This window comes from Budorcas taxicolor, chromosome 6 (assembly GCF_023091745.1).
Source record: "Budorcas taxicolor isolate Tak-1 chromosome 6, Takin1.1, whole genome shotgun sequence".
Taxonomy (NCBI): Eukaryota; Metazoa; Chordata; class Mammalia; order Artiodactyla; family Bovidae; genus Budorcas; species Budorcas taxicolor.
Window position 1 is genome coordinate 97,107,501 of NC_068915.1, and position 24,014 is coordinate 97,131,514.

The following is a 24,014-nucleotide window of genomic DNA, read 5'->3' on the forward strand; positions in this document are numbered from 1 at the left end:
ATGACCGGATCTAACCTTAAAGTTTCTAAAAGCAAGAAAAACCAAAGCCCAGCATACATATACAGAAACACACATACACCTTACCCTTAGAGCGTGCATGTGCTACAAAAGCTGGGAGAAACACAGCAAAAAAAAGGCTGCAGTTTCAAGTTTCCAGGAATTTGAAACCTGAAGAAGTTGGCACTTGGCAAAGCTACACTAACCTTTCTACCTATCCAAATTTGTACAAAATAAATGTCAAATAGCAGTTAATATAAAAAGTATAGTACTTACTGCTATAATCACCATATCCATAGTAGTTGTTGTAACCAGTGTAGTCATATCCTCCATAACCACCGTAACCTTGGCTGTTATATCCATAGTTGCCATAGCCTTGATTCCAATAGTTACTATATCCCTGGTTCCAGTTTTGACTGGGGCCTGCAGCACATTAATAGGTTCACTAAAGTCAGAAGATCAGCAAAGATCTTTACTTCAGGATAATTAAAAAGTAGAAAAGCTTAAGATAGAGTAAACTTAGGCTCGAGCTTACCACCACCTCTTCCACGAGCTCTTCCGGCAAATCCTCCTCTCGATCCCCACTGCTGCTGTTGCTGATACTGTTCCTTCGACATAGCTACTTTGATTTCACACTAAAAAGAGAAAAAGTATGTGATCATACTGACTGAAGGAAAAAAAATAACCAGAATAGCCAATACTGTCTAAAACATACAGTAGGCTGATCTGATACTTTCCTCAAATCAATTCTTCAATTAAACCAATCATCAGTACTTGGAGAAATAACCACTTCTGATAGATCCAAGAAGTATCTGCTTGAATATGTTACTATATTCTATTTGTTGGGTCCTCAGAAAATACCTCCTGGTAAAGTCTAGACAAAAATTCACTTAACAAAAAAAAATATTCCCCAAATAAAAGCAAAAAGTCAAAAAATGACTGATAAATAAGAAGCCAGTAAGACATCTTTAAAGCAGAAGCACACAAACTGAACGTTTTATAGAAAGTTTAAATGATTAACTCTCAACACCACCTAGTATTATCTACAAGTAATTGCTTAACTTACTTTACTAAGACCAACATTGTGATATTTCTTTTCCATTATCTTCTTCACTGGTTCCTCTTCCTTAAAGGTAATAAAGCAGAATCCACGCCTCTTATTGGTCTTGTTGTCCATGGGGAGCTCTATGGATTCAACCTGATTATTAAAAAAAAAGAATAAGTTGTAATACCTTAGTTTGCAAGTTTAGTGGGGAAAATGCACACAGAAAACAAGCATTTGGCCCTCAAGCTGTATTCTGCTGTCTCTGTTTACTTTAATCTTTTTAAGCAAGTCTTCATATTAGATTATGCACTCCACCTAAAGTCTTTAAAGCTTTTTATAAAAATACAGCTTCCCAGGGCACTGATATCTATTACTTAATTCAAGGGTCACAAACTCAAATGCCCACTAAGCACAAGCAGAAGGAAACAATCCATTTTTAAAAATTTTGGCTGTGCCACTCAGCATGTGAGATCTTAGTTCCCTGACCAAGAATCAAACTCATGCCCCCTGCATGGCAAGAGCAAACTCTTAACCACTGGACCACCAGGAACATCCCAAAATAGTCAATTTTAAGAGAAACAGAATTAAAGTAACTGTTTGGGAGAATATGGGGGAATGGTGAGAACTGCTAAAAACTATAAAGAACATTCGAGCTATGAAAGGTAGAAGTTGCTACACTTAAATCTTAGATGGCTGTAACCATGTAAAAAGGCAATCCCAATGTTGCTTGATCTTACAAATACTGAAGAAAAGGTAAATGTCCAGATTTTTGCAGGAAATATTTCAGCTCTTAAATACTAACAACAAAACAAGCAACATGTCTGTCTGAATCATACCAAGGATGTCTGCCGGCTGTATCTGGGTCTAAAGACTCAAGTTTCTCAGCTTTAAATCATTAATCCACAGACAGAATCTAAGTCTGCAATTAGCTTCATAAAATCTGCCATATACATGTGCCTAAATTGAGCAGGCACTGCGCCACATTTTCAGTTTCTGTCCTTCCTCTTCTCAGCTGAAGCGCTTCCTTGCACATCTCAGGTGACCCAACCTTGACTTCCTCCTCATTTAGTTCTACTCCTTCTACTAGTCCAGTAGATTTCAAAATAAGAACATCTACTTTAAGGTCTTTGTGTACAGCGTGCCTGGGACACTGCACAACAGCTCAATAAACTAGAACAGGCAATCTTCTAACCTTCAAAGATACTGCTCCGAAAATACTACTAATAAAGTATTTATACCATCCTGATTTCAAAACAAATCACATCATCTGTCCAAACTTCAAAACAATTTTGGAAAACCCAGTGAGAAATCTATAATCTGACAACTGTATCTATACTAAATTTGACAAAAAAGCAAAAAAAAAGGGGGGGGGGGGGGTCAAAATATTATCACATACCTCACCAAAACCACCAAAGTACTCCCTTATTTTCTCTTCAGGTGTATCTGGAGAAAGGCCACCAACAAAAATTTTTTTAACAGGCTCTTTTGTTTTCATGGCTTTGGCCCTCTTAGGATCAATCACCTTCCCATTCAATTTATGTTCTTTCTGATCCATGACCTAAGGAAATTGAAGTTTTTTATTTGAAGGATGTGTATCTTAACCAAAGTTCAGAGATTATTAACTTACTTAAGAATACCTATAGTTAAATAAATATAGCTAACGCCAGACATACGTTGACCAGCTCACAGTTAAAGTGTCCAGTTGTGGTGATGTGACATCTGCTAACATATACTAGTGTTTAAACCTCAAGGTCAGTTAAGAATGAGAAGGGTTAATCAATTACCAGAAAATCATCATGCCTTTATCAGCACTATAAGCATGACTGCTACTTCCCTGTAGCCTAAAGACTGAAATGTGAAATGATTCAGTCAAGTTTCCTGCCTACAGATTCCAACATCTGTACTTCTGTGAACATGTCACAGCACGTCTTTCCAATCAAGCATCTTTAAAGGTTTTTAAATTTAATTTTAATGGAGTAGAGCCTGGCACATGAAGTATTCAGTAAACAATTCTTCAATCTGATTCTTAAAATGTATTGGCAAAAGCCGTTATCTTTTCCTTCATATAAGCACAAAGAGGGAAATCACAAACAACAGGCATATTAATTTTACCAAACTACTCACATATTTTATTATTAACTGATTAGAACACATAGCACACTACCTTATCTACACTCTCCGACTCTTTAAATAGCACAAAGCCAAAACCCCTTGATCGCCCTGTGATAGGATCTAACTTCAGAGTGCAGTCTACGACTTCACCAAATTTGGAGAAGTAGTCCTTCAGATCTTTCTTTGTAGTGTCCCAGCTAAGGCCTCCTATAAACATTTTCCTGTAAAGACAAAAAGCAATATTAAAATGCTAAAAGTTTTTGATTTTGCCTTAAGTATCCACATCAATAATACACTTTCCCCAAACTGCACCGATTTACTGGGCAGTATATTAAAATGTCACTCTTCCTACATAACCACATATCAAGACCACCCTATTACAGTTTTGGAGAGTTCTGTTTATCACTACTGCGCCTGCATAATTAATTACAAGATAGTGAGCAAGCAGCAGATTCTTTTGATTTCTCAAAAAGATAAGTGCATCCCCAAGGTAAAAAGAGTATACACCGTCTTTCTTAAATTACAACATTGGTAATAGCAAAATACAGAATTTCACCTTGAAATTTCTCTTCCAAATCTTTATTAAACTTATAAAAAGGCTATGCAGTTCCCGCTAATGACAGCAGCTACCATGTGCTTACGCTGAAGTTTTCTTTTCTAACAGTTCTCTCATTAGTAAAACTCTTAGCACAAAAAAATGAGAAAGTCTCACAATAAGTTGTAAACCAAGTTTTTGGATGTGCTAAGAATCCTTAATAAAGACAAAAGTAATCACATAAGCAATTTAATGAACAAAAAGAATTATCCAGTGAAGCAAAACTCACTAATTAACCTAGATGATTTATTTTCCAGTAGAACCTCAGTTAACCAGCATAAGATATTAAATCTTTAAAATGCTACAAGTGACAGGCGGTAACTGGAAACCACCAAGACACTTTAAATCCAATCTACACCCCCCCCCAAAAGAAAATTTAACATGAAATCCTATTTTTATTATAGCAAATGTCATAAAACTCAGATCTGGTAGCTCTGTGAGCCCTCTGACTTCTGTCCTCTTTACCCACTCCCACAAAAGAGAGAACATTACCTCCTACCCTTTGAAGAGACTGAAGATTGTTACTTCAAGGGTAAACTGTCAGAATTTGTTATGTGAGGACTAAACACCAATTTCAACTTGGGAATAAAACCATGCTTGGTCAATGACTTCTATCTTTGTAACTGCAGTGCGTCAGAGGTAGGGGCAGCGGGGGGAATGTGGTGCTAACTTTCAGCTCTGGAAAGAAATTAAAGCAAGAACATCTCCATTTTGTGGGCTTCTTAGAATTCTGCCACTAAAATCAATTCTTTCAACAAAAGGACAAAGTCTTATCTCTAGAATAAGATCCTGCTTCAGCTTAACCTAAAAATGCCAGATTAACTGAGGTGTTACTGATCTTACTATTTTATCAGTCTTGTTCTTACTTCTAATGATAAATTTAACACAAAAGAAGTCATTTTTAGGCATACAGTGTGCTTCCCTTTTAAGTTAGGGTTTCAACTTGCACCTGTATTCTAGAATTGGACTATTTATATGCTTAACATTCAGAATTCTAATAAAATTTCCACACTCTAAGTAACTTTTATTAACCCTTTTTGTATTTTATAATCAAAGGAGTATAACAGAACACTCATAATGTACAGGTATTTTTAATGTTTATGGCTAATTCCATGGGGAAAAACTTGAGGTATTTTCAATGACATTTTCTTTCATATCCGGTGAAATAATATACAGTCCAAGTTACTTAAATTGCTTTAAGCACTTTTATTTTTAACCTAAAGATCCAGAGTACGTACCTTCATAGATGAAAGTACATTATCAACATTTACTCTTTCAAGGTGAAGAGGACACTGCTATCTTTTTTCATGAGAAAGACTATAAGGCAGTGACCTCTTACTCCAATATTTATGGGATGTTCTTGATTCAAACAATTTCAACTATGTTAAAATTCAACTATTAAACTACTACTTTTGTATTACAGAAACTTTCCATCAATAATTTAACAGTTAGAAATTATTTCAACCTGAAGGGAATAATTAAAGAAGCCTTTTTTAAAAAACTAAAATTGAAAGGCAAGAAAACCCTGTGGCTGTCTGGCCTATTCCTCAGATACTGAGACAAAACTAGTTTTGAGTTTATTTACCCAAGGCAGTGTTTTTATTGTGTCCTCAATTTAAAATTAATAAAAAATAATTATAAAGAAATAAATTATAACACCAAGAATGAGGCACATTCTATTATTCACAAACCCCAAACTTTTTGTCAACATTAGAAATCAGTTTTCTTAAATACTACATAAGCATACTTATTCATCAATTGGCCCATTAAGTGTTCTCTCGAGAAACTCTGCACATTTAGTCCTGAGGATCAAAAAATAGATGTGCCTACCTTAAGAGTTAAAAGATCACTGAAGAGGCTATCCTTCTTAAACTAATAGTCAAATCCTATTTATCCAGAACAGCAAATGTCCTAGACAACTGTAACTTATAGATATTCCAGAGAATAATTACTGTTTGTCAAAAAATTAGAGCAAAATACGTAGTAAAAAACTTTAGCCATCCAGCACCTTCTGAGAACGAGCCAGCCAGTCCACCTTCCTTCAAGTATTGCCTGTTTTCCTAGTCTCTCAATTGTTTACCATTACTCGGAATGCGCCTGGATGGAACGGCAATCCATTACAGTACTCTCGCCTGGAGAATCCCATGGACAGAGGAGGCTGGCAGGCTACAGGCCGTGGGGTCCCAAAGGGTCAGACACAACTGAGCGATTAGCACACTGCTTGATTTTTTTCTTTTCCCCTACAGCATACCGCTCATTCTCTTCTGCTGTAATGATTTTAACACTCTATGAGTCAGTCACCACTGACACCTTATGCCACTTGTAGCATGCCTACAATCTTCTGAACTTATTAATGCATTAAATACACCTTATTTCTTGGCTCTAACTTTCTTAGTTCTAGTTTTCATTTTTGCCAGATTAATCAGCAGCAGCTATTCTAAAATGCTCCCTACTCCATTTTTGGGGAAGTTAGTTGGTAACTTGATTTTTTCTAATTTTTGGTAAAGTAACAGTAAACAGCCTCTGACCAAGAGTTTAACTGGCTCTTTTTAAGACAAATTCATCACCATTTTGGCAGCCCCAAAGCACTCTTCTGCTGCTCTAATAAGGAAGGCTGCTGCATAAAATTGCTAACCAGACAGGTGGATATACTACAATGAACATACTGTACCAAATCCATCCCATCTTTACTAAACGTAACATATTAAATCCATCGCATTTGTATTCAGTAGACATACCAAAAATATATAACAGCTAAGAAAAAGCCTGTTATCTTAATTCTGGATAAATGGGAACTTATTTTAGCATCTCTATAATATGAGCATTCCCACATGCTCTGAACTCAAATTATGAGCTGGTCTAAGACGTCAATTTAAACTATCTATATTTTATTATTACTGTACCTTACTTAAAGCACAATATCTTATCTGTCCAGATTAACTTTGCTGCCTTGAATGCAAAGACTGACTTTCAAGTTACTTATACCCCTGCAATGATATGCAAACATTTTACAATGAAGGAGAGCTGGACTTTCATAAAAATCCTGAACAGTCAAATTAAAACTACAGCACAGGACTTGTTCATGTAACAAAACTGGGTCCCTAATACTACAAGTTTAAAATCTGATTCTTACCTGTAAGTGAATCAATAATCCCCACTGAAGTGCAGAACCAACAAAGTTTAATTTTTTAATCCTATCTATAAAATTATTTAGCAACCCAGAGGCAATACAGTACACAACTTAAAACACCTACTGAACAATTAAAATATCTCTGCCTTATAGATACTGACATTATACCACACTACAACATTAAATGACAAGCACTGCAGATAACTCTCCAAAAGAGACTTGAGGGTGTTTTGTGGGACATTCTCTTCTAGAGGAAGTAAATTTAGAGGCAGTGAGCCAAGCTACTTGGGGTTTAAATCCTTCCTTCAGAACTTACTAAACGCTTACCTCAGCTACCTGCAATAGAATTTAAATGGCACAGAACATGGTCTGACACCCTCTAAGTGCTCAATAAAAACGAATTACTATTTAGAAGGGTAGAACACAAACTAAATTATTAAATATTTTTTTCATTTATTCAATGACTTGAACTTTTTTAATCTGCATGAGCTAATTAAAGTTTTCAACATTAAAGGGGTATAGGCCAGGATGAGTTTTATACAAATGGATCTTAAAAGATCATTTTTAATGCTGAAGACTTAGCCTTAAAACTTATATATCCCATATAAAAAACACAGACAGGAAATTAGGTTGTCTGAGACTCTTAAATAAAATGTAGTTCCAAATTCACACTAATGACTTGTTTGTACTCTACATAAATGCCAGTAACTTTAGTAAGGAAGAATTTCTAAATATAAAAAGCAATATGTAAGGAGCACTACTGGCTGGTGGAAGCTGTTCTGTTTCTTCCCATCTAAGAACTTTATTTTCAATACAACTGAGGCCTCTAGGTTTAAACACTCCAAACTCAATAGTATCTTTTATATAAAGATACTTCCCCTAACAAGGCTTTACTGTCAAATACCCTATTCAAAGTTAATACAATTATCATTACACTTCTTTCCAATTTTGGAAAAGGGCAAAGAAAGTTCTCTTTTAAAACTTCTCAACAACTTGTAATCTTCCATATGTAGTTTCATAACAAATTCTGACAGTTTAAAACCTACAACAGAATGTCAAACTGATAATACATTTCAAGTATGTAACATGACTGGCTAAGTACTGTAGCCTTTTAAAGTAATGTCACTCAAGCATAAATACTAATCCTTATTTAAATAAAATTTCTGGTATTTTATCATTGTCTTTACAATCCTAAAATATTAAAAGTTATTGATAGTAAGAATCTCACCAACAGATAAAAAAATGAGTATTTTTCCTTATAAAATACAGATTTAGTTTAAAATTAAGTCAGCAGTTATGTAAAACAGGGAGGGGTTCATTTTGTGCAACTAGACATCACATGGTATCATTTTAGAATCTGTATTAAAAAAAATACCCCTGGAAATGGCTTGACAAACTTTTAGCAAGACAAAAAAAAAAAAAATTCTTTTAGCTAACGTATCAGATCTTATTTCTTCATACTTTGAATGAACCTAAATGACTAAAAAAGACAACTGAGTTGAAATGTAATAGCTACTAAACATGAGGATTTTTGAACAAACTTTAAATGTTTAACCCAAAATTTCCCCTTGTCATTTCATTCCCAAGCAAGAATGACATCTTGTATTTTTGCTTTTAAAATAAACTCTCAATCAACTTTATAAGATAAACACTGTTCTACCTAGAAGTTAAGATTCTGGTTAACTGAGATTACTACACGTTCACAATTCTTTATCATAAACACTAAATTCATCAAATGATTTTCACCTTTCTTGATGGAACTTCAGAATCTTGCAATGCTTTAAAATCATATTACTTAGTATGTAAGATTCATTCCATGACATTGTTGATTCTTTTTGAGTATACTGGCTGACAATTTCATCTCTTTCTCATGAGTCTTGGGAGAGGGAGACAGAGCTGGGTTTCCCGGCTATTTGGGTTTTGTGATAGCTTCAAGTCTACAAAAGCAGCAGCTTACAGAACATGACCCAATACTTAAAACTATCACCTTGATTATTGGCCAAACACTGCCAGTAATATGAGTCTCCCAATCCACCCCCAAAGAGTCTTAAATGTCTAGCTCCAATGTACAATATAATACTCCAGAAACTAAAACATGCTTACCTTTACTCCACAGGAGTAAACCACTGGCAGTATCAACTATTAAGGCACAGGATAAATACACACAAGCTATGAAAGCAGGCTATGTAGTCAATCTTCCTGTGGTGAGCAGTGTTTCCATCACACAGATCAGCAAACCAAGTAACAAACATGTTATATTACCTGAGACCACACTGTTGGAAGTGAAGTAACAGAAACAGATTCCACGCTTCCAGCATCCAGTTCAGTGCCCTATCTACTAAAACGTTGAAGCAGAACTAAAGTCAAATAAAACTTCAACTAACAAAAGTTGTTTCATCACTCCATTTGTGAAACTGCACACACTCAAGGTGCAATTTTAATTCAAATAGGGGAAAAAATTAATTCTATTCCTCTTTAAATGCTTTCAAGCTAAAACTAATCACCCTCAATATTGGCCATGAAATCACACACAATGGTAAATTCAAAACTATTAGGGCACCCTTACAGAGTACCCTGGTAATGTTTAAAAAAAAAAAAAAAAAAACACAGAAAACTCACAGTAAACATACACTTAATTTATAGAAGGGGCTCCAAGTATATTCATCTCAAAAATCACCACTTAAAAACTGCTAGTCAATGATAGTCTCCAATTCCAAACCCAAAAGGTCAGGTGATTTTAGTATCCTGTATATTAAAGTAAGAATGTGAAATGAAGAGAATCGAGTACTCCTTCCTTACATGTTCATCATCTTAAGATCTGGGGGCATCCATTTCTGCAATTTTAGCCCTGAAAAGCTGTCAAAGGTTCCAAAGAATGCTAAAATTCAGTCTATTCAGGGTCTCAACTTCATAGTAAATCCAACGTACTGAATCAAAGGCCACTCAATCTGGCGTGAGACTACTTTATCTAAAAGTTAACTGTTCTACAAAGCAATGTTCAAGATGCCCCAGAAGCACCAGGATATAGAGTATAACCTCAAATATTTAAAACAAAAACTTGTTAGGTAGACCCATTTCTTAAAAATTAGATGGGTGACAACCTATACCACATTTAATTTACAATATTCTCAAACAGGAAGAAATCATACTTAAGTTTATACACTAATAGTTACAGTACTAGATCAATCGTCCTATTACTAGGAAAGTATCGCTGTACTTTGGCTGATAGACGAATGAGGGATTATTCATTCTGCTTCTTGTCTAATCCAATGAAGGTAAATCAATGCACCTACCCTGCAAAACTGTCTGAAGGTTAACACAGTATTATTACAGCTCCCCATGAATCATTAGAATGTAAAAACTTTGTCTCCAGATAGCTTGCTATACATGGGATGCATTATTTTACCAGACCCTAAGTAATTTTAGAGTATCTAAAAGGATTGTGGCCCTATGGAGGAGTAGTAAGTCCACACCAAATTGGGAAACCCCAGTGTAGTAGTTTCTAAGTAAAAACTTGGGCTGTTAACATTGGAAAAATTAAAATGAGGTAAACTCAGGAAGGCATTTTACTAAGGAAATACTCTAAACATCCACAGTAAATTGTGGAAACCCTTTATTCCACTAGAGGTTTAACAAGCATGCCCTCCTCAAAGTACCTGTTTATTCTTGTATTAAAAATAAACAACACTTCAGTCTACAATAATTTAAAATACTTTAAAGATGAAATTGTAATCACTTTAGTCTCATTAGAATTGTAAAAAGAAACACACAAAAAGATATGTTCAAGAAATTAAATTTAGATAATTTTGTCTCTAGTAATCACTATTTCACTATTATGAAACTTTTCCCCAGTTTTCCTCAAATTGGGACACAGAGAACAGCACATAGGGCGGCAAGTGCAGACACCAAAAAGATTAGAAATCTTGAGGGATTTTGTTTAAAAAACAGTATGTGTAAAGCATGAGGCTAACTGATGAGACAGTAATTTTTTTTAAGTCATATTACTAGACTTTAAAAATGAAAATATTTGTTAAATGTACAAAGTAAATTTCATAACCTAAAATTGTTAGCTGTAAATATTCAATTGTCCAATTTTCCTGAGATCACTCAAAAAACTTGCAAAGATATAGTATTAGGTAACAGAACACAAAAGTTATCGCAAAGTCAAAAAAACAATCAACCTTTATACCTAAGTGTATGGTCCTTTCAAATTACTGAAAATAATTGCTTACATAAGATGAAATAAGTAATGGAGCAGTCAAGTACAGTTATAATTTATACTTAGTTTGCCACTATTACCTAGAAATGAAATTCAACTATCAAAGGGCCAAACAGATTAATTTCCATCAAAAAACTTTTATTCAGTATGTCAAACTTCATCTCCAATATAAAACTGGACAGATTTCAGTGAAAGAAAATAACAGTAATAAGCTCCTGTAAGATTTAAACGTTATCCCAAGTGGGCTCTTAGAATGTAGTTTCTACAGCTTTAAGTCAACTACCTGCAATTAACCTGCCCTCTATACACCAGTGGTGGTAAATACAAACTCTTAGAAAACTCAAATATAACCTGAAGGCTGAAATAGTGACATTTGGAGGAAGGGAGGGATAAAAAGAATAATCTACCAGACTTCCAAAAAGTCATGCAATTGTGAATACATGTAAACCAACTGTAATTAACATTCCAGCCAAATCACACTGAACATCTAAAAATCTGATTTAAGCTGTAGTGGAAAGCCCCATCAGTATGATCTAACATTAATGTGCAATTCTTATTAAATTTGTGTTTACAAATATGTTTGGAGATTTTTTTAAAAACTTCATTTTTGCATACATATACACAATACTATTTTAAAAATGGTTTCGACATCTCCAGTATACTTCAGTATAACATGCAATATATTTTAAACACACAATACTTCGTATCAGATAACCTTCACACATAGCATTAAAGTTAGAATTACAACAAAGAAATTTTGTCTTAACAAAAACAAATCAACTTTAAATTTACTTTTTCTTGCTCACATCATTACTAATTATATTAAGCTTTAATTGGCCAAACCACAAATACATGCATTACCACAGACCAAAATCCATGTAATGGCATCAATTTTGCCCAAAGATCACACACGATGCCTAAAAGGCTTTATATCCCAGGTACAAAATATCCTACTGTACTAAAGTCTAGAATTTCCTGGGAATCAATGGGCAACTAACCAATTCACAGCCTCCACATGTTATGACTACTGAAACCTTTATAATACAGAAATAAAATGTAAAAGTTTTACCATTCTTCCCGCTGTGCCGTCGCTGCTTCAGAGTGTCGTGGGGAGGAGTTTGAATGGCTAGGGAATTAACAACCGGTACAGCAACCAATCAAAATTCTAGTTTTAGTGTTTGACATGTTAGGGTTAAAAACTTTAATTCATTTACACTCTAGTTCAATAGTAGATTAACTACAAAGGCAGCTGCTTTGTGATTTGAAAATTCAGAACAGAAAGCCGGCCCCAAACAGTAAGTTAAACAATTAATCATTTGGCTGCCTCTGTCCAAAGAACAGAATTCAGGAAAAAACCAAAAAGTTAAAGGCTTAAGTTTCCAAACATTTAACATATCCCTTTCTTAAACTAAGTCGTACATAATTCAAGATAAATGAAGTATCCCCATCCCACCTCTACTCTCCCAAAGCCAGCAATCAGCAAAACAGCCCCACGCAAGTCTGCCTCGGCTGAGAATATTAAATCCTGTATCCAAAGGGCTTATCTCTCCCGCTGCAAAGCTTGTGCTTTTTCCCAATAAAGGAAACCGCGTTTTCTAATATTGGGTTAAAGCGACATTTTACTGTTTTTACCTTCTACCAACACCTTTCTCCTTGTTACAGCGGAAAAAAGTTCAGACACACCCCGCCCCCGCCCCAACTACAAAAAGTAATGGAAGCGTTAACCCAAGATGAGCTATCAGTAACGGGAATAAGAAAACTCAAGCAAGAACCTCGATTTAGTCCCTCCTGCTAACTCCTGTATTATGCTCCCGGCTCCCAAATGCTGCGTTCTAATAAATACTATGCAGCTTTAAGTAATACACACAATGTATTCCGAATGGAGAAAACAACTTACTACTTAACCTGCAAAAAAAAAAAAAGCCACAGCAAAATACAGGATTTGTTCGTTTTATGAAAGAAGGCTGGTGGGCCTCCTTTAACTTAAGTGGGAGAGAGCGGGAAGGAGAAATCAAGAGAGACCAAAAAAAGGATCCCGGGCACAGGGTGGGTTGTAAAAACTGAAAACCGCCCAGAAGAAGTAAGGTAAGAGTACGATCTGTACCAACAGTCGGGGAATCCAATAGCCGAGGGCGCGAAAAAGGTGCGCGGTTAGAATAACTCTGCGGGATGGGGGAAGGGCAGTCTGCAAGCCGGAGGTAGAACAGCTCCAGTCAAGCGCAGGCCCGCCGACCAGGAACTTCAGGAAAGCCCTGGCAGCAAAACCAACGTACCAACAGGCGATCGGGCAATTTCACCGGGCCCAGTGGGTTCCGTAAAGCTGAAAAGTAGGGACTATGTGAGCAAGCCGTTGGGCGATGGTGCAGAGGAAAAAGGCGAAGGTCGAGGCGAAACTTACTCAAAATACTAAAAAAAAAAAAAAAAAATCGGCCTGAAGCCGAGACGGGAGAGGAGAAGAGCTGGACAGCCTACAAATTCCCCGAAACATGTGTTTTGTAAAGAAAAGCATCGTCTCGGGATGCTGCAGTGAGAAGCACCCAATAACCCTGAGGTGTCCAGGCATACAAGCTTTTCCGTCTGATTGTGTTTTTTATACCCAGGACTTTTAAGAAAACCGGGCAGCGAGAAGACACCGGGACTAGAAAAAAGGTTACCCCCTCGACAGGCGGGAAAAAATTCCGGCGGCTAAGTGGGTGGGAGGAGACCCGAGGCGAGGGAGGGAAGGAGGGCGGGCCGGGGAGCAGCATGGTGACGGCTAAAGGTGGAAACGTGTGTGATGGGGGAGGGGGCGATTAGCAGGCTGGGGGGAGAAGGAAATGAAAGCCCCGGGGAGACCAGCGTAGAGAAGGGGAGGACAGTGCAAAGAGGCTGCACGGGCGCCTGGAGGGCGGGCGGAGAGCGGGAACGAGGCCTAATGGCGGGGGGGGAGGGAGGGGGAGGGGGGATAGTTGGGCCTGACTATCCCGGGCCGCCCCTTACTCACCCTTCATCCTCCTCGTTCTTACTGGCATCGATCTTCGCCCCCTCCGACTCGGCGCTGCTCCCTTCGGTGCCGCCGGCCGCGGTTCCGCCCCCGGTCCCGGCTCCACTTCCCGCCGCCGCCGCTGCCCCCTGCGCCGCCGCCACCATGGCTCCCTCCTGCTCGCCCGCCGAGCCGCCTACCGCCGTTGTTGCCGCCGCCGCCGCCCCGTCCCCGCCGAACTGCTCCTCCGACATGGTGCTACTGCCTCCGCCGCCGCCGAGACTACACCCTCCGCTGCCGCGAACCGAAACTAGCAGCAAAGTAATCCCCGCCGCCGCCGCCGCGCGCCCGCTCTACCGCGCGAAGCACACAACAAGGCAGAGAAGGCGCGCGTGGCTGCAAAGGCTCCCGCGCCTCTCCCTGGCCTGCCCCCCTCGCCTCCCACTCTCGCGCGGCGCGCACTCCCGCTCTCGCCCGCTGCACTAAAAAAGAATAAGCAGCGGCGGCCGCTCTTGCCTCCTCCTCGCTTTAATGGCGCCGCCGCGGACCACCTAAAATGGCCGACGGAAGAACGGCGCGTCCCGGTCACGTGACGCGCGAGCGCGCCCTTTGCACCTCCCCCGCCCCCCTTACCGCTAGTTTTCTCCTTTCCCCCGCTTCCTCTCCGGTCCCGCCCTCTCGCTCCCTTTTATACCTTCCTCGCACGCGCAGCGTCGCACAGCGTGGGGCCTTTAAAAGGAACCGGAAATGGCGTTCGATAAGACGGCCGCGCGGGGACCATCGAGAACAAGGAGCGCTGTTTCGAAGGCGCGGCTAGAGGGGCCCCTTCCTCCACCCCCGCTTTTCCGAGGGTTCCTGGTCGGCTCTCCCACAGCCCCTCCCGCGCAGCCCAGCTGCGGGCGGGAGGCGAGGCGTCGGGCTGGGGTGTGGTAGCACCTCCCGGAAGGCGGCTGTGCCCTGTGCGCCTGCGGATTTGGAGTGGGGGAGGGGAGGCGCGCAGCCGGCGGCTCTCTGGGTGTCAGCGGTGGCCGCCAGGAAAGGGAGTCGGCCCAGAGGTCTCGACCCTGTCCCGCGGGCTCCTGGGGACGCCTAGCTCGGGGTGGCCTGAGCGAGGCGCCCCGGCTGGCCGCGCGCGGGCACGGACTGCGGCAGCTCCTCCGGCCGCCGTAGTCGCTGGCGACCGAGTGACATTTTGAGGGTTCCCCGGCTGCCCCTGGTTCCCAACCCGTGACGGGCCGGCTGAGGTTGTTGACGATCAGGGCTGCTTTCCTTATAAGATGTACTTTCCAAGTAAGATACTTGCTTGCCTGCTTTTCTCCTGAAATTTTTCGGCAGAAGAAGTAGGTAACTTACGTATCTTAAGGAACGGGGTGGTTTTGCTTTGCTGTCGTTGAGGATCCTGAAACCTACCACGGTTCTTTGAAAATGCTAGGAGTTGGGAAGTGTGTTAAATCAACCAAGGGTTCATTTAATGTTAATGTTATTTAGCCTTTGTGCTATAGAGAGTATATAGATGCTGTGAGTCATCTTTACAAGGCTTTCGTTCTGTTGTGGACTAGGGGAGTTTTGTTGTCGTTAAACACCGCTTGGAGTGTTACGCAAGGTAACAGTCAAGTTCTTTAATAGACCCATTAGCAATCCCAAGCGCCTTGACTGGAAGCTGGTTTATTCGGGCTTTGGGATTTGCAGCTTCTTGCAGTTACGTCTAGAAGAATACGAAGATTTTAGGTACTTTTTTAGTCAACAACTGATTATTTGCACGTTTAGCGTGTGCCTAGGCACTGGAGAAACAAAGACTAGTGTGAAGTATAGCTAAGAACTCTGGAGAGTTTAAAAATTTGTTTTCCATTTTGTAATTAAATGAATTCGTATTAACACCATCCAAAACTCTCGAAGACTAAAACGTCTGTTTTTTTTTTTTTCCTTGAGAATTAATCAAGTTAGGAGAAATAGCGTTACAGAATAATTAAAACCCAAGACTATGGATCAATTTCTGAAAACGTCTTAAAAATATAATCTTACTGAACTGTATTAAGTCAGTCATACCCAGGCGATGCCAAGAATGTGCCTCTTTGATCAGGTGATAGTGACTTCAGGTCTGTCTCCACCTGTCAAAATAGTAGCCAAGGGACTTCCCTGGTGGTTCAGTGGTTAAGACTGCATTTCAGCTGCCGCGGGTGGTGGGGGAGGTGGTGTGGAATTAAATTCCTGGTCGGGGAGCTAAAATCCCAGATGCCCAGGTGTATGGGCCAAAAAATAAAAGTAGCCAAGAAGAAAGTGAGTATTGTGCTCAAACCAAATATTCTAATTTAGAGATGATTAAGAAGATCATCTGAAGGAGGTGTCTTTTGAATCTCTTCTGTCTAAAAGGGAGGATTCTTTTGCTCTTCAGACAGCTTTTCACATGCCTACCTTTTAGTAAAAGACTCCCAAAAGGTTTATTTTAATTCACATGTAGCCCTGTAGCTTCTGGACTTCTGGGTGGTTTAGTTGCTAAGTGCTCTCTGACTCTTGTGATCCCATGGACTTCTAGACTGCCAAGCTCCTTTGTCCTTGGGATTCTCCAGGCAAGAATACTGGAGTGGGTTTCCATTCCCTTCTCTAGGAGTTTTGGAGTTATATTAAAAATTCCAGGAAACCTGGGAATGATTTTAAAGCTAACACTTTTACTGTGTGTTATGTGAGTATATATGATGCCTTAGAACTCATATCCCTACATGTTGTGGTCCAGATCTCTGCATCCTATGCTCCCACATCCACCCAGCATTCCTCTTAGAAGTCATTTAACTTCAACCCTAGTTCTTTAATGTTCCTTATCTGCCAAGTAAAACTCCTATTTGTCCTTCAAAACTCCAATTAAATGTTTCTACTTCTGTGAATCCTTCCCAGACTACCTGAGGTAAAATTAATCATACATTGTCACAATCTTAATCTTTTCTTCTGTTTTTCTAAATATGTGACTTTACTAGACCTTAAGTTTCTGGAGAGTGAAGATATGTATTCTAAGCATCCTTCCTCTTTTATGCCCATATATACACATAGTAAACTAACTGCCGGTTGAATTATTGAATGACAACTTGTTAGGTTTAGGATCTTGTGGGTAAACTAGATATTCTTCCAGAGACTTAAAAGTCTCTTACTACCATCTCACTGGTTTTTCCAATAGTCATGTATGGATGTGAGAGTTGGACTATAAAGAAAACTGAGCGCCAAAGAATTGATGCTTTTGAACTGTGGTGTTGGAGAAGACTCTTGAGAGTCCCTTGGACAGCAAGGAGATCCAACCAGTCCATCCTAAAGGAGATTAGTCCTGGGTGGTCATTGATAGGACTGATGTTGAAGCTGAAATTCCAATACTTTGGCCACCTGATGCGAAGAACTGACTCATTGGAAAAGACCTTGATGCTGGGAAAGATTGAGGGCAGGAGGAGAAGGGGACAACAGAGGATGAGATGGCTGGATGGCATTACCGACTCAATGGACATGGGTTTGGGTGAACTCTGGGAGTTGGAGGCCTGGCATGCTGTGGTTCATGGGGTCACAAAGAATTGGACACGACTGAGCAACTGAACTGAACTGAGCCATCTCACTTAATCTCTGGCATAAAATCACTTCTTCAAACCACTTGCTGACATGAAATTTCTTGAAAGGGAAAACCAAATTTGTATTCCACAGTCATTGGTCAGAGTTTAATGTGTAAGTGGCTGAAGATTGTGTATTGGCAGTATGTTAGATGGATGCCAACCCTGCAGAAAACTAGTACCCCCTCTCCGTGTTGACATCAGAAATTCCATGCCTCAGGAGGTTCCCAGCGTTTCAGATAACACACTGAAATGTTAGAACGTCATTGAATTCAGCATTTATGAAGCAAAACCTGCAGTACTTAAGAAAGGCAGAGTTCATTTGAGATTTTAAACAAATCACTTTTATCCAGAACAGGATATACACACTTAAGTCAAGAAATCACAGTTTTAATCTGCTAAATACACTCTACAGGTTAGGATTCCAGGTTTTCACCACCCTGGCCCAGGTTCAGTTCCTGGCAGGAAACAGATCCTGCAAGCTGTGTGGCATGGCCAAAAAATTTTTTAAATAAATAAATACACTCTACGAATGGAGTAAGCAAATTTGTGCTCAGAAGTGGAATACACATTCCATCCAACAGCCTAGAATAAACTGTCCAGAAGAAAGTGCAAGAAGAACTCGTTTCTTATGCAAGGTACACATAGTTGAGCTTCTTTTGCAACCATGTTAAAACATTTACTCACTGGCAGGACAGCCTCAGGAGGATTTAAGCTTTTTCTTAAAGAATTCGCTTGTGATTTTAGGTGAAGTAACCATTTGCCCAAAAAGTGAACATTCTCAATCATCATTCTTGGTTACCAGGAAGCTCTCTTTGCACTTAGAAAAAATAGAGTCCCTGTCATCGTGAACTGTCAGATTGTAACTTTAGCAAGTCTGTCATAGAGTGTAAATTATGCTTGACCACAGAGATGTCAGTAGGGTGCCTTTTAATTCAGTTAAAGCCTAGCTCAAAAAAGATTCAAACAATTTAAAAAATTACTTATCCCATATCCAACTGCCTACTTAACTTCTGCTCATGGTTGTCCCACAGGCATCTCAAAGTTTAAGTGTACAAAACTGAGCTCACCCTCCCTACAGATCAGCTTCTTTGGTCTTCCTCCTCGTCTTGGTAACTGACGCTTCCACCCATTGGTGTGCTCCTGGCAAAAATCAGGGAATCCTTGATACCGCCCCCACCTTTCATCCTGCATCGCCAATCAGTCACCAACTCCTATCTCCAAAATATGTCTTCATTCATCCAAATGCTTCTTAGAACATTAACAGTGGGTTACTAAAGCTAGATTTATTCACATTCAACCATGTAACACATGACAAGGTACATTTCTGGCACTGGGAATGTAACAGTGACCAAAGCAGACATCTTTGATCTTATGGAACTGACATCTAATGGAAGAGACAAACAATAGGCAAAACGTAGTATAATCTTAGGAAGTATAATCTAGTATAATGATAGGAAGAATTAGCAAGGTACTAGAGACAGAGTAGGGGCATTCCAGGTGGCACAGCAGTAAAGACTCCGCCTGCCAATGCAGGAGATGCAAGAGACCTGGGTTCTATCCCAGGGGGGGGGAAATCCCCTGAAATAGGAAATGGCAAGCCACCACAGTATTCTTGCCTGGAAAACTCCATGGACAGAGGAATCTGGCGGTCTACAGTCTATAGGGTTGCAGAGTCGGACACGACTGAGCAACTAAATATGCACACAGAGATAGGGTATGTTTTTTTTTTGGCTTTATTGCAGCATGCAAACTCTCGGTTGCAGCATGTGAGATCTAGTTCCCTGACCAGGGATCAAACCCAGGTTCCCTACATTGGGAGTTCAGAGTCTTAGCCCTCGGACCACCAGGGAATTCCTGCTGTTGTGCTATTTTAGATTCAGTGTTCAGAGAAGACCCTTAAGGGAGGTACTATTTTAAATAGAGCCCTGAAGGAGGTGGGGAAGAAAGTCATACACATAGCTCAGCGAAGACTTTACAAGACAAAGACAAAACTGTGCTGGGCACTTTCAGTGAACAATAGAGGCCAATGTGGATGAACAGAGTGAAGGCAAGAAAGCATAATAGAGCAAACCTAAAAGAGACCCAGAAACCAGGTCACCCAGGACTTTGTAAGCTGCAGTAGTTAGCACTTCACTTTCATATCAATGTGATGAGAAACTATAGGAGGGTTTTGAGCAGGGGGAGGACGTGACCTCTCTTAAAGTGGCCAGAAGAATCCAGATAACAATAATCTGGATTCAAGTAATCTAGATCATTCTGGATGTTGTATGGACCATGGAACGGTAGCAGGAAAATGAGTCAGAAGGTGGTTGTCATGAGGGGCCTCTCACCACTATTTCTTCTGATGACAGGCTAATCTCCAAATAAAGTGTTTCTTATGTGTGGTCATATGAGTGCATTTTTTCCTAGAGTGACGTTTTCTACAAAGAAAAACATGCTTTGATACAGCAAAGGATCATTGCAAATAAAACCAAGAATTGGGTTAATAGTAACATTTCCCATAAAGAATAAGATGAACATTTTCATTAAATTCAGTAGTTTTTCCTCTTTTCCCTGCCCCTTTCTGAAGCCCTGGGGTGAAATTTTGGTTAACTGCTGTGGATAGGATTTATCCAGACTTGGACTGAGTTCTGGCATCTTGGATCCTCCAGACGTCTTTCTTTTCCCAGGCTGAAGCCAAATAATAGCAGGTTTTGCTTCATAAACTACCTGTAAGTTTCTTTTAACTAATTTTATAGTTGTCCTACTTAGATTTTTTTTTTTTTTTTTTGGTCGTGCTGCTCAGCATGTGGGATCTTAGTTCCTTGACTAGGGATCAAACCCAAGCCCCCTGCACTGGAAGCTTGGAGTCTTAACCACTGGACCACCAGGGAAGAGCCTTCTTTGGTTTTTAGCAGCTACAGTTCAAGGGAATAATTCTTGAAAGAGAATATAGTATAGACAAGTTGGGGGTTTCAGGTTAGGGTTCAACAAACAAATATTGAAAGCCTCAAAGGTTTAGGAATGAGTTTCTTGTCCTGGGGCTGTTTGGAGCCAGGCCTTTATTGCAGTGTCTCTGAGGTATTTGATACGCCTCATCCTGTACCAGCTGCCTGAGAACAATCACCTCCTTACACCAGATTTGGGAGTTCTCAGGTGCTCAGACTCAAGGTTCTTGTTCAATAGCTAAGTCGTGTCTGACTTGGCAACCGCAGGGACAGCACCATGCCAGGTTTCCCTGTCCTTTACTATCTCCCAGAGTTTGCTCAGACTCATTACCATTGAGTCGGTGATGCCATCTAGCCACCTCATTCTCTGTCACCCCCTTCTGCCCTCAATCTCTCCCGGCATCAGGGTCTTTTCCAATGTCAGCTCTTCACATCCAGTGGCTAAAGTACTGGAGCTTCAGCTTTAGCATCAGTCCTTCCAATGAATATTCAGGGTTAATTTCCTTTAGGATAGACTGGCTTGTGCTTCATCAAGCCCAGCATTTTGCGTGAGGTACTCTGCATACGAGTTAAATAAGCAGAGTGACAATATACAACCTTGATGTACTCCTTTGGCGATTTGGAACCAGTCTATTGTTCCATGTAGAGTTCTAACTGTTGCTTCTTGACCTGCATACAGGTTTCTCAGGAGGCAGGTAAGCTGGCCTGTTACTCGCATCTTTTGAAGTATTTTCCAGTTTGTTGTGATCCACACAGTCGAAGGCTTTGGTGTAGTCAATAAAGGAAAAGTAGGTATTTTTATGAAACTCTTGCTTTTTTGTTGAACCAATGGATGTTGACAGTTTGATCTCTGCTTCCTCTGCCTTTTCTAAATCCAGCTTGAACATCTGGAAGTTCACAGTTCATGTCCTGTTGAAGCCTGGCTTGGAGAATTTTGAGCATTTGCTAGTGTGTAAGATGAGTGCAATTGTGCACTAGTTTGAACATTCTTTGGCATTGCCTTTCTTTGGGATTGGAATGAAAACTGACCTCTTTTTTTTTTTAGTTTTGCAGTTTATTTATTGAAACCTCATACATACATTACTTGGATGTAGAATTCTAAAACCACGTTTTTCCAAAAAAAGTTTTTATCCCATATCATGGAATAATGAATATACCAATGGAATACATAAGTCACTCAATTTGCTTCTCAATGTGTTAAACAGAGAATTATTTGCTCATTTGGTAAACATTACCTCATCCGCTTCTTCACCTTCATCATAATCATCGGCATCATCTTCAATAGCTTCTCCAGTAAAGTATAACACTGATCTTGGGATTATACACTCACGTAAAAAGTGACCAATTTCAAAGTCTGAAGTGAGGATAGCTTCAAAATCATCATCTAGATCTCCACTCTCAGAAACCTCAGGAGGGGCAAAAAAAATTAAAGAGTCATTAGAAACTGTTTTGGTCACAGTACAAACCGTCCCATGTCCCTTGTGTTTCTGCTGCTTCTTAATCATTTTCAAAGTGACATTCTTCCCTTTTTTCCAATCTTTCTGGCACCCTATACAACCCATAATTTCTAGTCCATCAAAAGAAAAGGGATCAGAATCATCTGGTTCTGACCTCATCCTATATGTCTTTATCAACACTTAATTTGTGAAATATTCATTGGGTTCAAAGTGAAATTCTAAGACAAAACTCATAGGTTGACCAGCATCTGAGAACTTCACTTTAATATCTTCCAAGTGCTTCAGAATAGGTTCATCATGTTCCTGAACCATATCACTGAGCAAGTCAACATTCTTAAAAATGGTCAACCAAAACTCAGGAATTCCCTTGGGATCTTTTTCTTCATCCTTTTTTTCATCTTCAATCTTGGCCTTTTCTTTTAGCTCCTCCGAAATTTCATCTTCCTCATCTGGTTTCCATTCACCTTCTTCTGTAGGTTCATAAATGGCATTAATGATCTCAAATCGCTTATCAAACAGAGGCTCATAAAGAACTGCATACTTTCTTTCAAGATCATGAACTTCCTCATAGAATTTGGCTTCTATCTGTGCACATTTAACTTGAAGGTTTTTGAGAGCATTCACTCGTCTTTTAACTCTCCTAGGCAAGCTTTCAATGTATCTTGGTGTTTCTACCAGACCATCAAGTCTCTCTTGAAGGGCTGCAAGAATCTGAGGATTTTGCATCATCTGAACAGTCAGCTGACACGCTTTGATTTTTGTTTCTTCACCAGTTTCTTCTTCAACATCATACAAATCTTGATCAAGTTCAGACTGTTCTTTGTTGTCGATGTCTGCCATGTTGTACAAATGCCAGATATCTCCGGGTCCTGCCTTGCTGCATCCAGACGGCGAGCAATCCTTAGTTCCCTACCATGTCGGGGCCTCAAAACACCTTTTCTAATCGTGTGGTCACTGCTAAGTTTTCCAAATTTGCTGGCATATTGAGTGCAGCACTTTCACAGCATCATCTTTTAGGATTTTAAATAGCTCAACTGGAATTCCATCACCTCCACTAGCTTTGTTCGTAGTGATGCTTCCTAAGGCCCACTTAACTTTGCATTACAGGATGTCTGACCCTACGTGAGTGATAACATCATCATGGTTATCTGGGTCATGAAGATCTTTTTTGTATAGTTCTTTTGTGTACTCTTGTCACCTCTTCTTAATCTCTTGTGCTTCTGTCCTAGGGCTGAATTAGGAAAAGAGTACGTCAAGGCTGTATATTGTCACCCTGCTTATTTAGCTTATATTCAGAGTACATCATGAGAAGTGCTGGGCTGGAGGAAGCACAAGCTGGAATCAAGATGCTGGGAGAAATATTAATAACCTGAGATAGGCAGATGACACCATCCTTATAGCAGAAAGTGAAGAAGAACTAAAGAGCCTCTTAATGAAAGTGAAACAGGAGAGTGAAAAAGTTGGCTTAAAACTCAACATTCAGAAAACTAAGATCAGGGCATCTGGTCCCATCACTTCATGGCAAATAGATGGGGAAACAATGGAAACAGAGACTCTTTTCTTGAACTCCAAAATCACTGCAAATGGTGACTGCAGCCATGAAATTAAAAGATGCTTGCTCCTTGGAAAATCAGCTATGACCAACCTAGACAACATATTAAAAAGCAGAGACACTACTTTGTCAATAAGGGTATGTCTAGTCAAAGCTATGGTTTTTCCAGTAGTCATGTATGAATGTGAGAGTTGGACTATAAAGAAAGCTGAGCGCTGAAGAATTGATGCTTTTCAACTGTGGTGTTGGAGAAGACTCCTAAGAATCTCTTGGACTGCAGAGAGATCCAACCAGTCAATTGTAAAGGAAATCAGTCCTGGATATTCATTGGAAGGACTGATGCTGAAGCTGAAACTCCAATCCTTTGGCCACCTGATGGGAAGAGCTGACTCCTTGGAAAAGACCCTGATGCTGGGAAAGATTGAAGACGGGAG

At 39.8% G+C, this 24,014-nt stretch overlaps 1 protein-coding gene and 1 pseudogene across 3 annotated transcripts in view; both read right to left on the minus strand.

Moving 5' to 3' along the window:
• HNRNPD (heterogeneous nuclear ribonucleoprotein D) overlaps positions 1 to 14,606 on the minus strand; it is a 16,871-nt gene extending 2,265 nt beyond the window's left edge. Inside the window, exons 1-7 of one of the 3 annotated variants that reach the window (XR_008199587.1) lie at positions 14,082 to 14,606; positions 12,168 to 12,224; positions 3,207 to 3,375; positions 2,439 to 2,600; positions 1,064 to 1,195; positions 533 to 632; positions 274 to 420 (exon numbers count right to left, since the gene is read on the minus strand). Coding sequence is in view for 1 of the 3 variants with exons in the window: in XM_052641696.1 (XP_052497656.1) it covers positions 274 to 420; positions 533 to 632; positions 1,064 to 1,195; positions 2,439 to 2,600; positions 3,207 to 3,375; positions 12,168 to 12,224; positions 14,082 to 14,314 (1,000 nt within the window). In the remaining 2 variants the exon portion in view is untranslated. The remainder of the gene's footprint in view (positions 1 to 273; positions 421 to 532; positions 633 to 1,063; positions 1,196 to 2,438; positions 2,601 to 3,206; positions 3,376 to 12,167; positions 12,225 to 14,081) is intronic. The other 2 variants (XM_052641696.1, XR_008199588.1) reach the window with 2 other exon arrangements.
• A 7,182-nt stretch (positions 14,607 to 21,788) lies between these two features.
• LOC128049807 (nucleosome assembly protein 1-like 1) lies at positions 21,789 to 22,880 on the minus strand (annotated as a pseudogene).
• Between the last annotated feature and the right edge of the window lie 1,134 nt (positions 22,881 to 24,014).